Consider the following 16,341-nt stretch of genomic DNA (forward strand, 5'->3'; position numbering starts at 1 on the left):
GTGTGCAAGCGTGCAGCAGCTGCAGAGGCATCGAACTGATGTCGCACACAATGAAGATTTGATAAATAATTATTGACAGAAGGTTCAGGGGGAAGTGATAGACAGAGAAGAGCAATTTGGATTTATGCCAGGCAGGACACTGTGGACACGATTTTTGCCCTTAGACAGATGGGTGAAAAGTGTGGAGAACACAGAAGGATCTATATTTGTTGTTTATTGATTTGGAAAAGGCTTATGATAGAGTGCCACAACAAGAGTTGTGGAACTGCTTGAGAGAGATCCGTGCTGGAGAAGTATTTGAAGCTAATCCAGGATATGTACATTGGGTGTTCGACACAAGTGAGGAGTAGTGTTGGAGTGACGGGCAGTTTCATGGTGGAAGTCGGTGTACATGAAGGCTCAGCATTGAAACCATTTTTGCTTCTTGTTCTTCTTGCTTCTTCTTGTTGCGATGGATGCTCTGATGGCTGTGATGGATGGCACCATGGAGCACGTTGTTTGCGGCCAACATGGTATTGTGTACTGAAAGTATGGGAGAGGTAGAATTGAAGCTGGAACCAGCGTTACGCCTAGGTCCCCCGTCGGTGAAGTGATGTGAGTTGACAAAGTGGAAGACGCAAGGCGGCCATCTTTGATTTTGACATGGCGACCCAATTTTCAACAGCGTTCTCCCTTATGCGTAGATACACCCACACACCAGATTAGAAGTTAGTAGTTCGTTTATTTTTGAAGATATTTCGCTCACAATGTTCAGACATATATATGGTGGCGGACATCTTGGATTTTGACGTGGCGACCCAATTTTCAATAGCGTTCTCCGTTATGCGTAGATACACCCACACACCAGATTAGAAGTTAGTAGTTCGTTTATTTTTCAAGATATTTCGCTCACAAGGTTCAGACATATATATGGTGGCGGCCATCTTGGATTTTGACGTCGCGACCCAATTAACAATAGCGTTCTTCCTTATGCCTAGATACACCCACACACCAGATTAGAAGTTGGTACTTCGCTTATTTTTCAAGATATTCCGCTCACAAGGTTCAGACATACATGGCATCAGACATACATGGCGGCGGCCATCTTGGATTTGACGTGGGTTGCACCCACACACCAAATTAGAATTCGGTCCTTCGCTTACGCACGCACGCACGTACTCACGTCTGCACGCATGCACGGACGGACGGACGGACGCACACACGGACGTAGGGGAAAACCAGAGTCCCCCTTTCGCTCGCGGTGCGACGGGGGACATTTAGTGGAGGAAGGCATTGGAAAATCAGAGCCTGAGCATTAGTCAGTCAAAGACATAGTACATGAGATACGTACAGTCGGTAGTGGAGAGGTAGAGGGAAATGGAGTGGTGATGCAAAAGGAAAATGTCAAGAAGGTGCAGAAGGTCAAATATCTTGTATCAGTAGTGCAACAGGATGATGTCCTCTCACTAACACTGGGAACAGGGCGACAATGCAATTGTCGCAATTTAATGGTACTGAATGTACACGTTCATCTCAATATCAGAGTCAAACATCTTTACTGGTGTAAACATGTAATTGTGGTTCTCAAAGATCTGAAATGTAGACATGTTGGTCGTTGATGAAGGTACATTCTAAATGTAGACCATCTGATATGCAGTGCAGCATTTCCTCAACAGGGACCTCATGGACGCAGTGGTGCTGATGGAGTTAAAGGAAATATGGGAAGATCTGGAATCCCTGGAGCAGTTGGTAAAGTCACACAAGTGTTCCAACATAAGCATAAAGGAAGTAAAAAGTTGTTTTTTTGCTAGTTTGAGATAAAATAGAGTTTAAGGGTCATATAAATAATACATACACAAAATATTACCGACTCCCCACCCTTTCCCCATATACATAGTTTTAAACATGTCCTCTACTAACTTCCATCTCTTCCCTTCCTTTCTCTTTCCTTCTTTCCCTTTTGCTTGACTTCAGTTGTGGGGAAGCTGTTGGAGACAATGATTAAGGAACGTTTAGGGAACTATTTTAATCACTGAAAACTATTTCAAGGTAGTCAGCGTGGATTTCCTAAAGGCAGATCATGTTTAACAAATTTATTGGACTTCTATGAAGGAGTTTCTGACTGGGTGGATGAGGGTATGCAGACCGCAAGAAGCCACTGATGAGGTACCACGTAAGGTAGCACCTTGTAGTGTATCTCGACTTTCAGAAGGCATTGATAAGGTACCACGTAAGGTACCACCTACCTTGAAATGTATCTAAACCTTCAGAATGCATTGATATAGGTATCAGGGGCCATAGCTAAGATCAGGGGCCATAGCTAAGATCAGGGGCCATAGCTAGGATCAGGGGCCATAGCTAGGATCAGGGGCCATAGCTAGGATCAGGGGCCATAGCCTGAAACTAAAGAAGAGGTGATTTTGGACATTAATAAGGCAAGGGTCTTTTAGTCAGAGAGTAGTTAATACATGAAATGGTTTCCCTTTAAAGGTAGTGGCAGCAAGGGATGTTTAAATTGGAATTAAATAGTTACCGAGATGTATTGGAGATGGAAGGGTACAGGGACATTGGTCGGACTTGGAGATAGCTCATATTGGTCGGTAGTGGTAGCATCTGGTGTTGGTTTAGTGCAGACATGACGGGTCGAATGGTCTCCTCCTACACCAAATTTCCTTGTCTGTAAGGGCTGTGAAGTATGTTCATCTTTGCTGGACATTTTTTGTCTGGTTCCGAGGGTTCTGGCTCGCACTGCTTTTTCACATTGCGATTGTTGGCCTAGGCTCAATGTAAGCTCGTTGTAAATTTGGAGTCGAACATATAACTCTGAAGCAGCTTTTGTGCATCTGGGATTATTTTTTCTTTCTTTTTTCTACACCGTCTAAAGCTCGCCGAAGAGCTGTCACATACAAATCACACGCACACACATGTAGACAGACACAAGACAACACACCTGTCAACCTCACTGTATGAATGGCATGTCTGCATGTGACCAGGACTCAAAGGAGACCAAGGATTATCAGGCTTATCAGGGCCACCTGGACTCAAGGGCCAGAAAGGACCAGAAGGTGAACTTTTTCACGTCATTCACTGTTCCACATTTTCACCTTCATACTTTCTATATTTCTTGTGTGTTTGCAGTTTAAAGTTATTAAAATGTCACAATATGCTTCAGAAACGTGGGTGATGTATGCCAAGAAGATTGGGGTTTGGAGGATTTGAGATTCTACGGATTCACTGCACATATCTGACCTTTGTTCTTTTCAACGATTGCTCCTCTTGCTTGTCATCATTGTGCTAGGACCACCAGGGAAGGGAGGCCTAGCCTTACTTCCTCGTATAACCAAGGCTGACCGAGGACCTACTGGCACACCAGGCATCCATGGGGACCAAGGACCACCTGGACCTCAAGGACCATTTGGTCCGCCAGGTAATGGTGTGCTTATGTTGGTTTGATTGTTTGTTCTTTTAATAAAGCTACATTCTATTTGATTGGTCGATTTGGTTAAATTGTCACTGTAAGCACTCTGATGGTCACCTTTAGTACACCTTCTTGTCTTTTCATAAAAAGTTGATGTTGAACGATCCTATAGTATTCAATAATAAACCGCAAAGAGTCACCCATTGTTTACCAGCACCCTAACCAAATTACAAATACCTGTTTAACTAAATCAGGAAATTCTTATTATTGCCCGCACTAGAACTTTGCAATGATGTGCATCTCCAAATTCACAGGTTGTTGCCCTTCTGTGATTAAACCATCCCCCTCGGTGTACTTCCAGGACTTCTGGGGCCTCCTGGTCCCACAGGAATGGTTGGTTTTCCGGGATTAGATGGACAAAGAGGCAAAAAGGGAAATAGAGGCTTCCTCGGTGCTTTTGGTAAGGTCATGTCATATTTACCTCTCTGTGCAGGAGAAATTATGCACCACACTGTGAAGTACAAAGTCATCACAATAAATGCCCCTACAGGTGAGAAAGGCTTAGACGGGCCTCCAGGACCTGACGGTGAGCCAGGGATGACGGGTCCTCCTGGTGGAGCCTCCATCCCACATGGATTCCTCGTCACCCGGCACAGCCAGACAATGTTCATACCCATTTGCCCACATGGCACAACAAAAGTGTATGATGGATATTCGCTTCTCCATGTTCAAGGAAACGAGAGGGCCCATGGACAGGACCTAGGTGAGTCATATGGTGTGGGTTTTGGCTCTCAGCTCTGTACATGCATTAAAGATACTCAAATGGTGGGGCCTCTCTTTTTATGGCGTAGCCCATCGGGCAGAGCCGTCCAGAACAGTGTTTGTCCGTCTGTATGTATGTATGTCCCCTCAAACGTATACCAATCAGAGCTGAGAATCTGGTCACATGACAGGGTGATGTGATTATGTCTGATGTCATTACGGCGGTGCTGCAGCTGACTCTCCACGCACCGCCATTTTGATTTATATTTCGTTCAAGCCGAACATATCGTCAAACCTGTCATATATCACAATCGCCATGGTCTACCTTTACGTTTTTCATTCAGTGTGAAACACAAACAAACCGATTGTTAAAATGACCATCAAATATCGAAAGCATCGGCGTTACGTCTCTTCCAACAATACAGTACATATAGGCCTTAGGCGTTATGACTCACCGTCCGCTTCGGACAAATTAAGCCCAGGTTTATTAATACAGTGATATCGTTTCAGTAGTATCATTTTCGTAATAATAATAATATTGTAGGAAATATAACCATAACACTTTAACCCCAATGTCATGAATGGAAAGTTGATGGATTGAAGCGGTGTAAAAGCGGAAGCAAGGAATTCACCTTGGTTTTTTAAAATAATATAATTTTTGTAATAATAACGTAACGTTATTGTTATAGAAAATCTAATCGTAACACTAATCCCTTTGTAGTGACTGCAACATTACTGGAGGTTAAATATATATCCTATATATATGAAAGTAACGGAAGTTTTGTGTTCGGCCGTCATGCTACGTCATTACGTATATGATGTCATTACGGCGTAAACACCCGCTCACTTTGAGAGCGGCAGGAAAGGTCATTCCTCTTTGGGGTACATAGATTACAGTCGATCTATGGTCGGGTCTCAAGAACATTGGGTGTGTGTTCATTTCCCAAGTTTCTTGTGGAGAGAGCGCCAAGTAGTTTAAGCATTCGAGAAATCACTCCATTCAAAACCGTTAAGGAACGGCTGGCTTGGCAAGGGCGAGCTAGCTGCTTGGTAAATGAGCACACCCCAACCCTTGTAGGGTATATAGATTACAGTAGATCTTCGCTCAGTTCTGTAAGTAAAACTTACCTCACGAATGTCGGGATTCCTCCATATTTCTTTGTTTAATGTTATAAACAGCATTAGCGACTGTTTAAAAAGCTAATCATGTGTGTTTGTGGTTTATAATATTTTACAATCCCAGCTACGCCGCTGTTAGACTTTTGGTCTTGTTTAATACAGAATTACTCTCTCAGACAACATGGACCAACTTTTAATCACTCATCCCAACTCTCTCTTCCTCATATGTGGTGATTTCAATTGTCACCATGCAAATTGGCTTGGTGTAGGTACCTCTTTTACCAACCATGGCAATTCAGCAAAGGACTTTTGTGACTCCATGGAACTGACTCAATCTGTGAACTTTCGGACCTGGATTTATCCCAGGCAAATCCTCCCGTATGGACTTGGTGATGACAAATCCTCCCGTATGGCAAAAAATGATGGCAAATCCTCCCGTATGGACTTGGTGATGGCAAACTTCCCCGCAAATGTCGCCTGCTCTTCCTCTGCTCCAATTGGTTCATTAGATCATATACTTGTCAGAGTCAACATCTCTCTGGCCATTCTCAGAGAGCTGCCTCAACGCTGACGAGTCCGGCATTTCACTCAGGCAGATTGGCACAGACTTCAAGCAGCCATCTCTCTTCAAGACTGGTCTCCCATATCTACTGCCCCTGATGTTAACTTAGCTTGGGAATTCTTCCACAGAAACCTGCTTTCTCTCATGTACAAATTCATCCCATCTTGTCTTCAATTATCGTACCCATCTTCCCGCTAATGGTACACTGGTGAGGCAGTTGTCCTGAACCAGCTTGCCTTCTCTTCCTAGAAAGCAAATCCAACCCAAGACAAACTCAGCTCATTTCCTAAAGCCAGGAAACAACATCTGTTTAGCCTAAATATTAATCTTTCAAACTTGTCTTCCTCCTCTAAAACCTGATGGTGCCTTATTAAATCTGTCTCTGGAGCATGGCCCCCCTCATTCCTTTGTTGATCTCTTCAAATGGCAACACAGCCGACTCCACTCATATTAGCTTACTTCCAACCATCAACAGGGTCATATAATCCATCATCGCAGTTGATATGAAATCTTTCATTTTCTCAAATGGCCTCATCTCAGTTCACCAATTTGGATTCAGACCAGGTCACTCTACCTTGAACATGCTGCTCCTACTCTCCCAACAATGGATGGAGGCCCTCAACGTCAGACATGCGATCAGGGCCGTCACTTGATCAGGGCAGACGTATAAGTTGTGTTTGATAGTCTGGCATCCTGCCTTGCTATCCAAACTCTCTGCCTATGGCATCCAACTCCACACATGGCTTACTGACTTCCTCTACTCTCGTAGCCAGCGTGTGACACTCAACGGAATCCTTTCATCTCCTCTCCCTGTCAAGGCTGGAGTGCCCCAAGACAGTGGTCTGGGCCCAGTCTTATTCATCAAGTCTCTCTGACTCTCTGGAAAATCCCCTTTATCTATTTGCTGATGACTTCACCCTCTGCAGTGACACCCCTCATCCTTCAGACAAGCAGGAAGCATCCTCTTCCCTCTCTTCAGACCGTAAATAAAACACATGCTGGTTAAACACTAACAAATCTAGAGTAGGCTTCTCTTCCTCTTTTACTTGTAAATGTGCTGATTATAGCATCCCTCTAAGAAAATGCAACGTGTGTATATGATACCAGAAATATATCCACACATCTTTAGTTGTATTTATTAGACTGAGGGAGAGAATTTCAACCACTGATGGATGTTGCGCACAGGGACGGCGGGATCGTGCCTGCGCCGGTTTAGCACCATGCCCTTCCTCTTCTGTAACATCAACAACGTATGCAACTTTGCCTCTCGCAATGACTACTCTTACTGGCTGTCTACCCCTCAAGCCATGCCGATGAACATGGCACCTATTTCAGCCCCAGAACTCCAGCCATTCATCAGCAGGTAAGTGGGTCGGGTGAGTTTTGTCTCGGTTTGGAAGCCAGACGCAATCGGGCAGACGGCACCACAATATTTGTTGTTGATGATTAATTATCAAAGTCGTATGAGAGTTACTGAGAGAGGAGAGGACATTGCACAAAATGAGTAGAGGGGGACAAACAGGCAGACAACCAAAGAAAAAATAAAGGTAAAATAAAAATAGGGACACAGATTTGTAACACAATGGGGCAAAAGAGAATGATCGGAGACAGGGGGAAGTGGGGGCAGGACCACTCAAAGAGCAAAAAAAAAAAAAAACACCTTTGGAGGCCATTTTCCCCCACAGGGCAGGGGTTGGCCTTTTTTGGGCACCTTGGTCCCCTTTTTGAAGCAATGTTTTATGGCCGGATGCCCTTCCTGCCATCAACCCTGTTAGTCGCCTCTTGCGACACACAGGGAATTACCAGTGAACTGGTACTCAAAGAGCAAAGGATCTGTGAAAATGTGATCACGGGGTGGATAAGGGGGAGAACCCAAGATGGCAATGACCTTCCACTTTGAATGGCTACTCATGGAGTACAGAGATGAGAAAATGTGGATAAAGGAAAAGAGACGAGCAGGGAGATGATTTAGGAAGGACAACGAGGTATGGGTTGCTGCATAAGCAAATGCAATCTAGTAGGGAAGCGAAGGACAAAGAGCAGGAGGGGGGAATTAAATTACTTTTCTGAAACTCTTCCTATTCAGTATCGATTAACTTGATATTGAAATCAACAAGAACTATAAACACATGGGATTCAAGTCGATGAGAATAGGCCTCATAATAAATGCTGTTCACGTTGTCACTTGATTGTCACCTGATTGTCACCATGGCATTGTGTATCCTTGTGGTAGGTGTGCGGTCTGTGAAGCATCTGCCATGGTGATAGCGGTGCACAGCCAAGCCGTGACAATCCCACCTTGCCCCAGTGGGTGGATGTCCCTATGGATCGGCTATTCCTTTGTCATGGTGAGGACCACACGAGTCAAAAGAGCTTGCAGTGGAGCCAAGATCTTATTGTGCTTTATTACCCTCACCAGAGGACAGGGTATTGCATTTGAGTCTGTTTGTTTGTCCACGCAGAATAAATATGATTTTCTCTGCAACCGTTGGTCCGATTGACAGGAAATTTTCACCATATTTGTTTTGCAATATTTGCCTCCTCCAGTAGAATTTTTAATGTTAATTATGACGTCATAGGCCACGTGGTACGGGCGCCATCTTGGAAAACCCAAAAAACTTTGCACCTCTATATCTCCAAAAGTGCTGCATAGAAAAAATTGAGACATTGAGCTCATTGTAAAGAACTTTCCATGGGGAATAACATATGTTAATGATGATGTCATAGGTGCCTCCATTATGACATCATAATTCGACAAGTACAAAACTTTATCCGATCAAGATTAAATTTCTTGAGAGTCATCGAGGGATAAATTGCTGGAGAAAAAATAAATAATGATGAGATCATCGGTCACGTAGTCAGGCCGCCATATTTGTTTCAACACAAAAGCCTTAAAAACCACTAAAACATGTCCTGGAAAGGGTCTGCAAACTCTGATTGCTCTTGTTTGTTTAGGAGCTAGGTCGTATTTCAAAAAAGTGTGGCATGTATGTTCTAGTTTGCTAATTGTGTGGTGTACCTCTTAAGGAACTGATGTGTTGCGTAAATTAGTGCGTGACGTAACAAATACTGTCTGCAAAGAAACTAAACCAGTACTTGACAGTGAGAGCACCATCGAGTATAACAGTAGCCAATGGTAAGGTTCAGGTCCGACGTTTTCGACCATTAAGTGGTGTCCTTCTGGGAAGAGGTAAGTACTGTGTGTCTGTTGTTAAATACATTTGGGGGATAGAGAAGGAATGAGGCCAGGAAGGATAGAGGGGACGAGGGCGTCAGTCGCAACTCATTTCTCATGGCACAAAACATGCTTATCAACTCTAACTTGGTAAAAATCCAAAGTTTATCTTGTCGGCCAATGCAGATTCACACTATCCTTTGTACATAGTATTCCATCATAATTTTAGTTGGAAAAAACCCTTTATTTGGGAAACCAGTTGGCAAAATGAGTACCTGCTTGCTGGAAGCAGGAGGCCTTGCATCAGCGAAACAGCTGCGCTCCCAGCAATGATGCAACCAGCAGGCACTGGTTGCATACAAAATAATAATAAAACCATACACTCGAACAGAAATCCCAATGCAGCTTAGCTTCCAAAAACGGAATGCCAGGTTGCACAGGTTTGGGAAATGAATTTCTGGAATGTTCAACTGATGCAATTTCAAAATGAAGCGGGATTAAGAAAAATCCGTGAAAATGGTGTTTTGTGAGACACGCTTACCTGTTTGTAACTTGCACACTGATTTTGAAAACCTGTTTTTGCATTCCGTCTCGAATGCATGTAATCTTCCCTTTTGAGATTGTTGGCCTATCCTAATAAAATATAGTACGGAGGTCCCTGTGCAGTATGCCCCCCTCGCTCCCATTGTAGATAATTTTGATCACAACTGATGGTTTTACTCTCAATTATGAATCTTCTCAACTATAAGCTGTTTTTTGTGGAACCTGTATTTACCTTGTTACACAAACATGTAACAAAAGGAAATATTGTTTGTTAAGTCTCAACTGGCATTTAACAGAGCTTTTTCAAATTTATGTTTGCAGTTTTTGGCATTCGCCAAATGTTTAGCCAACGCTCAGTCTTTTCCCATTTTTATCTGTTGCTTCCTTTTTTTTAAGCATCAACGCAAGTTAACCTGATAATAGCATTACCAATTTTAATTTTCGATTGCTTAAAACATACATGGCATTGCATCGATTCTGACTTGGGCCCTGACTCCGTTCCGCGTGCCAAGCACACGAGCGCAGGTGCGGAGGGTTCAGGGCAAGCCCTCGCGTCGCCAGGGTCATGTTTGGAGGAGTTTCGTGCTTCGCCCTTCATCGAATGTCACGGGCGTGGAACTTGCAACTACTACACCAATTCTTACAGCTATTGGCTCGCGACCGTGGAGGGCTCGAAAATGTTCAAGTACGTAAGAAATGGTCTAGGGGCGAAATTACAAGGAGTTGTTTGTGTATTACTTTGGGATTAAGTCTGTTTGATGACCATAGTTTATTGAATTCGTATTCCCAATTTTTCCCTTCTCTCATCTCTGCAGGAAGCCAGAGTCAGAGACACTGAAAGCTGGAAATCTACGCAACAGGATCAGCCGTTGTCAAGTGTGTCAGCGCCGGACATAGCACTTGCTAGAGTGGAAACAAGGAGGAAAAGACTACAGAGTTGGATGAAAAATTATGATGAAAACAATGCCAAAGGGCCAGTGGCCACCAAAAGGCCTATGATAAGCCTGAGTGGGCCCATCATCCTTCTGTGACATTTCTGTATGGTTTGTAATTGCCTTTTTGATCTTTTCATATTACTTGGGGTGACAGGCCAGACTCGTCTCATTCCCGCTGCAGACACACCATTAGATGGACATAAAATTCAGGTTGGATCAACGTATTTGAAATGGGTCAAGGGATCTCGGTGTAATTAAAATTAGTGAAAATTACTAGGAATGATTATTACATTCTTTTCGATTGATAAATTAATAATAATAATGACGTTCAATGTATAATGCAAAAAAAAAATTCTGATATTTTAACCCAAAATCTCAGTTCACGTTGGGCTTTAATTTATACATTGTATCAAGAAAGCATAAATTTGGTCTATAAAGAGCATTGTCGATTTAAACACACTGTGCACACAATCCCAAAATATATTGAAGTCGCATGATCACAACTTGACGCATTGATTACGGCTCACTGTATTTAAAGCCTGAACTATGGGCTCGAACATCCTGCGTCGGAGTGGCGACCCGCACAGGATCACACTCCTCATCCAGTGAAACTGCCTCGGCAGCACCTATGCACCTCACGGCGTGAAATGAATGGTAATGGGTTCTAAAACAAAGCAAGGGGCATTCTATTTATTACATATGCAAATACGGCAGAATTTTTATCTCGCCACCTCGCACGACTCTTTCCGTGCCCTCCATCGCACCACTCATACCTCCTCCAAAACCTGCACATTCCTCCATACCATCCCTTCTCTTCCTCTTATTTGCCTTCATCATCTCCATGTAGTTGTTCCCCCTCACTCAGGTGCACCCCTCAAACAGATAGTTGGCCGCAAGTGGTCCAAAGCTAAACACATCAATCTACATCGAAGACGAACACAACATAAGTTACCCTCACTTTGACTGGTGCCAACGAGCCAAGTATCTGGTGCACTTTCTGATGACCGCAACCCCCCTCGCAGTGGGAATTCAAAGTGAGTCTTGGACATTAGTGTTATTTTGAACAAAGTTGTTCAACTCGAGGTGCTATTAATTATTGTCCTGTTTTTGCCACTTACAATGCACTGTGGGCATCGAAGGCCAAAATAATAAAATATATATATATATATTAAGCCATAGCGGTTAAGCCAAGCCTAACACTTTGAGCTTCGTTGATGTAATTAATGTGTGCGATTTACTATTGTTAACGTTTTACAATTGAGCCACATTAACCGTCGTGCATGTCTATAACCTCCATATTTATAAAAAGCTAAATAAAGAAAAAATAGGGCCATATCCTAAAAAATGTTTTATTATTCATATTTTTTATATTACTTTAATCACTGAATAATCTGGTCTGGATGGCAAAAGCCACTTCATAAATTGCTCAAAGAGAAACAAGTTGTAATTGGAAATGTTAAAATCAATATCTGATGTTTTGGAGAGAGGTGAGGCAACATCATCGACTTCACTTCACTCCGGTGTGGCATACTCCACCTGCGCAGTTAGCGGATTTCGAAGGCCTCAGTTTGTAGCTTAAACCTCTTCCATTAGCCCTGTTCCTGATGTTTCTTGTTTTTTCCTTTTGAAACGGCATCGTTTTCATTGGAAGGCAAAGATATAGGGGCCTTAACCCTTCATCAGAGCAAGTTATCAAGGATGTTCTGCACCTTTAATTAAATAAATAAAAAATCAGCTGCTTTTCCACAACGAAAGCGACCGCAGTTCTTGTCAATGTCATCATGAAACCATCATGAGCTTGTCGGGTCAAATACGCCGCTCACTCACTACCTAAAGAAGGGCATTGTAGTTAAATAGGCCGCATTAACCAAATCAGCCGCAGTATGATCATTCCAACTTCGTTCAACGCAGCGAAAAAGCTTCCTGGTCTGGACGTGTAATTTCCCCAAATATGTCAATTACTTATAGAATTGGAAAACTCGAAATCTATCGCTTCAAGCAACGCTCAACTGGCGAACCCGAGATCTGAATACGCACAAAATTCTTGCATAACATGGACTGCTTTATTTATTTATTTTTCGAAGAAAGAAATCTGCTGCAGCCTTGTGTGCAAATGCTTTTGTTTGAAAGGATATAAGAGTGGCACTATAGGGTGGTTGTTAGTGAGAGGAGGGAATTGTAGTGAAGAAAGCTTTTATTTCAGCAAAGATGGTCCATATTTTGAGAGGATTGCGTACGTAATTGACCAAAACACTATAGAACTTCCTCGTTTGCATAAAACGTTTTTGTACATGATGTGCTCAATCATTTCGTGAAAAATCTCAATTTCAATTTGATAAAATGACCTGATGTGGCTAGTCAAGCTGAATTTCAAGTTTTGGACCGAGACTTTTTGATCATGAGACCTACAGCCATCTGTGATGTCCATTCGTATTTGTAATGAATTATATAATCACTTGTACCCTTGGAAAAATTTTAACTACTTCCTTTTGGGTCGTGATTAAAACTACCTCCGTGTCTCCACAGCGCGACACAATGAGAAAAGATCTGCAGAGCACCTGTGCTATTAGTAAAAAAAACAACTAAATAAGATGAATACGATGCTGCATTGAAAATTGATAAAACAAATTTGGTTGGAAACGGAATATTTCATCGAAAAACTTCCTTTTGGGTCGTGATTAAAACTACCTCCGTGTCTCCACAGCGCGACACAATGAGAAAAGATCTGCAGAGCACCTGTGCTATTAGTAAAAAAAACAACTAAATAAGATGAATACGATGCTGCATTGAAAATTGATAAAACAAATTTGGTTGGAAACGGAATATTTCATCGAAAAACATGTAATATCCTGACCCACACAATGTATCATGGATGCCCTTCTCTGTTTATTGCCTGTGAATGGTCTTTCACATCCATGCGCAAATAGAAACCTTGCTCGGTGAAACGGCAGATATTCGTTCATTCGGCAGAGTGGGATTGAAACTTTGAAGGAAAGATTTTTTTCTCTGTTCTACACCAAATGTGGATTTTTGGCATTCTCTCCAAAATGATACGTTTTCGTAGTGGCACAAGATCAGCGCGTAAGCAAATCCTGTCCTTCCGATCACAATCAAATGAGTCATATCATTCCAATCATTATTCAAAATTTCCATGCTCCTACTTTTGCCAAGCTAATCCTTTCCGCAAGTGCCTTGTATATAATCCGAACTGCACATTTATATTTTATTCCAACAATGAACTATTAAGATGCACTGTCAGCAGCAAATAAAGCAATAATTAGTCGGATTTTGTGTGCAACTGTTGTTCTTTCCTGAAAACCGGTGTCGAGTTTGAACGCATCATTCCTAACAAAAACCAAGGTCGTCCCTGGAGAAGCTTGGCACGGCACCTTGGCTTTGTATCGTGTAGTTATACGAGGAGCCCTCGGAGGAGGAGTATGCGGAACAACTCATAATCGGTGGATGGAGGTTGTGTTGTTACCCCTGTCTGTCTTTTTGTCTGTTTACTTGTTTGTCTATAAACAGGATATCTCAAAAAAGTTGTGGATGAATTCGGAAGACATTTTGTTGAACAGGTTAGGTGTGTGCTAGGGATGAATCGATTCGATTTTGGTGACGATCCGAATCCAGATCCTGATGTGAGAATTTATTTTCTTCTTCTTGACCATTGAGAGAAACGATATATATATATATATATATATATATTATGTATATTATGGAGGAAGTTTATGGAGGCACGTCGAATGGTGTAGGTTGGTTGTGTTTTTGTTTTTGTTTTTTTGTTACCATTATTATTTATTATTTTGTGTATATGAGTGAGTGGGTGAGGGTGTGTGTTTTTGCATGAATTAATTTTTGCATGAGTGTGTGTTTTTGTGTGTTGAGTGGTGTATGATGTAAGGGTAGGTGGTTGGTTCGTTGGTGTTGTGTGTGTATGTGTATGTATGGGTGTGTATGTGTGTGTATGAATGATCTGGTATGTTTTGTTGGTGAGTGGTGAAGGGTATAAAGGTGGGTGTTTGAGTGTTCCACCATGTTTGTTTGGTGCTGTGGATTCTGGATGTGGAGGTGTTGTTGTTGTTGTTGTTTGCACTGGCTGGGGGTGGGGGTGGGGGTGGGGGTATGTACGCATCCAGGTGCAGTTGCTGCATGTGGATGTGTACGTGCCCCTGCTAGCCCACCTTAGCTGACCGTATCGAGGTTGAAGGGCCGAAACGGGATGATGCTGAGGACCTCGACTGAGGACTCGGTCAGTGCGGCACACTTGTGACCAGGTGTGTTTTGAACATATATATATATATATATATATATATATATCACGATATCTCAAAAGGTTTTGGACGAGTTATGACAAAACTAGGTGGATGGGTTGCTTAGGTGACGAGAACAAGCCGATTAGGTTTTAATTTAGGTCCAGATCTAGCTCCGGCCTATCAGTGGATACAAAACATGGTGGTGTGCCATCAACTTAATCAAGTGCTAGTTTACTCTTCTGGTTGAAACCTTACCTTGAAAAAGTCAACGAAGCCCGTGCACATCCTCGGAGTGCAGTGGCTTCACATCAGAGCAGGAAAAAAAGAACACGACTAAAAGGCAACAGAGAGCAGCAGATATTTTTTAATGCTTTGAGTAAATGCTGGCACAGAGAAAATGCCGGAATTAAAACACAAAGCCAGCAACGGGCAATCTGCCGGCCGAGCCCTTTTACTGATTTTTGAATTGGGAGTGAAATATCCGTGGCTGAATGAAAAGAGGCAAAGAGGAGCAGAAAGGATTATATACACTGCTTGTTAAACAAAGATTTAACAAAGAAACTTCCATTAAAAACCTGGATTCACAAACAAGTAGCCAAGACTGTGTCCAAAATGACCAATTTTTCCAGCTAGTATGAGGATGGACTTATAAGCTCGGCTAATATGACTTTTTGTCTCTTCCTTTTATTGTTAAATAGTCCTGACAGGTCGGTGCAGTTATCACACTTCCTGTTGAACTGTCACGTCCGGGTTTGATTACCGAGCCGATTATAAAAATAGTCAGAAGTTGGTGCTGCCGCATCACAAAAGTAACCGTTCCTCGGATGGATTCATAAGCTGGTGTTCTGTCTGCTAACATTAGCTCGAGATTGCAGATCCAACGATATGTTTTGACGAAGAGGGGAGAATTATCGCCGGCATCCTGGCTAAATAACTGAAATCCCTGCCCAAACCTACAGGGGGCACTGCATCGTCTGGACAACTGTGCTGCCTCGCACCGATGCGTACCCGCAATACAACCAAGTGCTGCCTACAAAAGAAGATTGTATAAATATCAATGACACCGGCAGCCCGGTATGACCTGGGTGTATAAGAGTAATAAATAATTAATTAACAAGGACCGGAAACAGCACGTCAGTGCAGCTTCCGTCATTAGGTACCAGGCACTAGTTATGTTGTCATGGTTTCAGAGGCAGCCTGTTGCCAGATTATGTTGTGAATACAGCGCCGACAATATGATATACACGGTTATGCACACATACATGTACATTAACACGGGAACAAGAAAGACTGTTATAAACATGAAGCCAAAGTTCTGGATGCAAAAAAAGCCTTCTGGCCCATGCACCCACTGTCCCACTGTCCCACTGTCCCAGTGTCCCAGTGTCCCACTGTCCCAGTAAACATATCTTGGTGTCACATCATTCCCAATATTCCACTCACATTAAAGGAGTTTGCTCAATTAAACAACACATTTAAGGATATGAAGTAGTAGTCGGGTCAAAACCTCCTCGTTTATCCGATTGTTTACATTCTCGACTGAGTAAACAGAAACCTTGTTGACCAAACGCCACGAGTGGAAAACAAGCCGAGAC

General features: G+C 42.7%; 1 protein-coding gene across 1 annotated transcript in view; it reads left to right on the forward strand.

The window, feature by feature from the left end:
- LOC137435085 (uncharacterized) overlaps positions 1-13,779 on the forward strand; it is a 242,270-nt gene extending 228,491 nt beyond the window's left edge. The window contains exons 44-52 of the mRNA XM_068128524.2: positions 1,656-1,728; positions 2,973-3,044; positions 3,278-3,406; positions 3,759-3,857; positions 3,948-4,160; positions 7,026-7,203; positions 8,074-8,188; positions 10,071-10,243; positions 10,374-13,779. Of these exons, the coding sequence (XP_067984625.2) occupies positions 1,656-1,728; positions 2,973-3,044; positions 3,278-3,406; positions 3,759-3,857; positions 3,948-4,160; positions 7,026-7,203; positions 8,074-8,188; positions 10,071-10,243; positions 10,374-10,455 (1,134 nt within the window). The 3' untranslated portion in view covers positions 10,456-13,779. The remainder of the gene's footprint in view (positions 1-1,655; positions 1,729-2,972; positions 3,045-3,277; positions 3,407-3,758; positions 3,858-3,947; positions 4,161-7,025; positions 7,204-8,073; positions 8,189-10,070; positions 10,244-10,373) is intronic.
- Positions 13,780-16,341: the final 2,562 nt, after the last annotated feature.

The sequence above is a fragment of the Myxine glutinosa genome, chromosome 9, assembly GCF_964187855.1.
Source record: "Myxine glutinosa chromosome 9, kmMyxGlut1.1, whole genome shotgun sequence".
NCBI lineage: Eukaryota > Metazoa > Chordata > Myxini > Myxiniformes > Myxinidae > Myxine > Myxine glutinosa.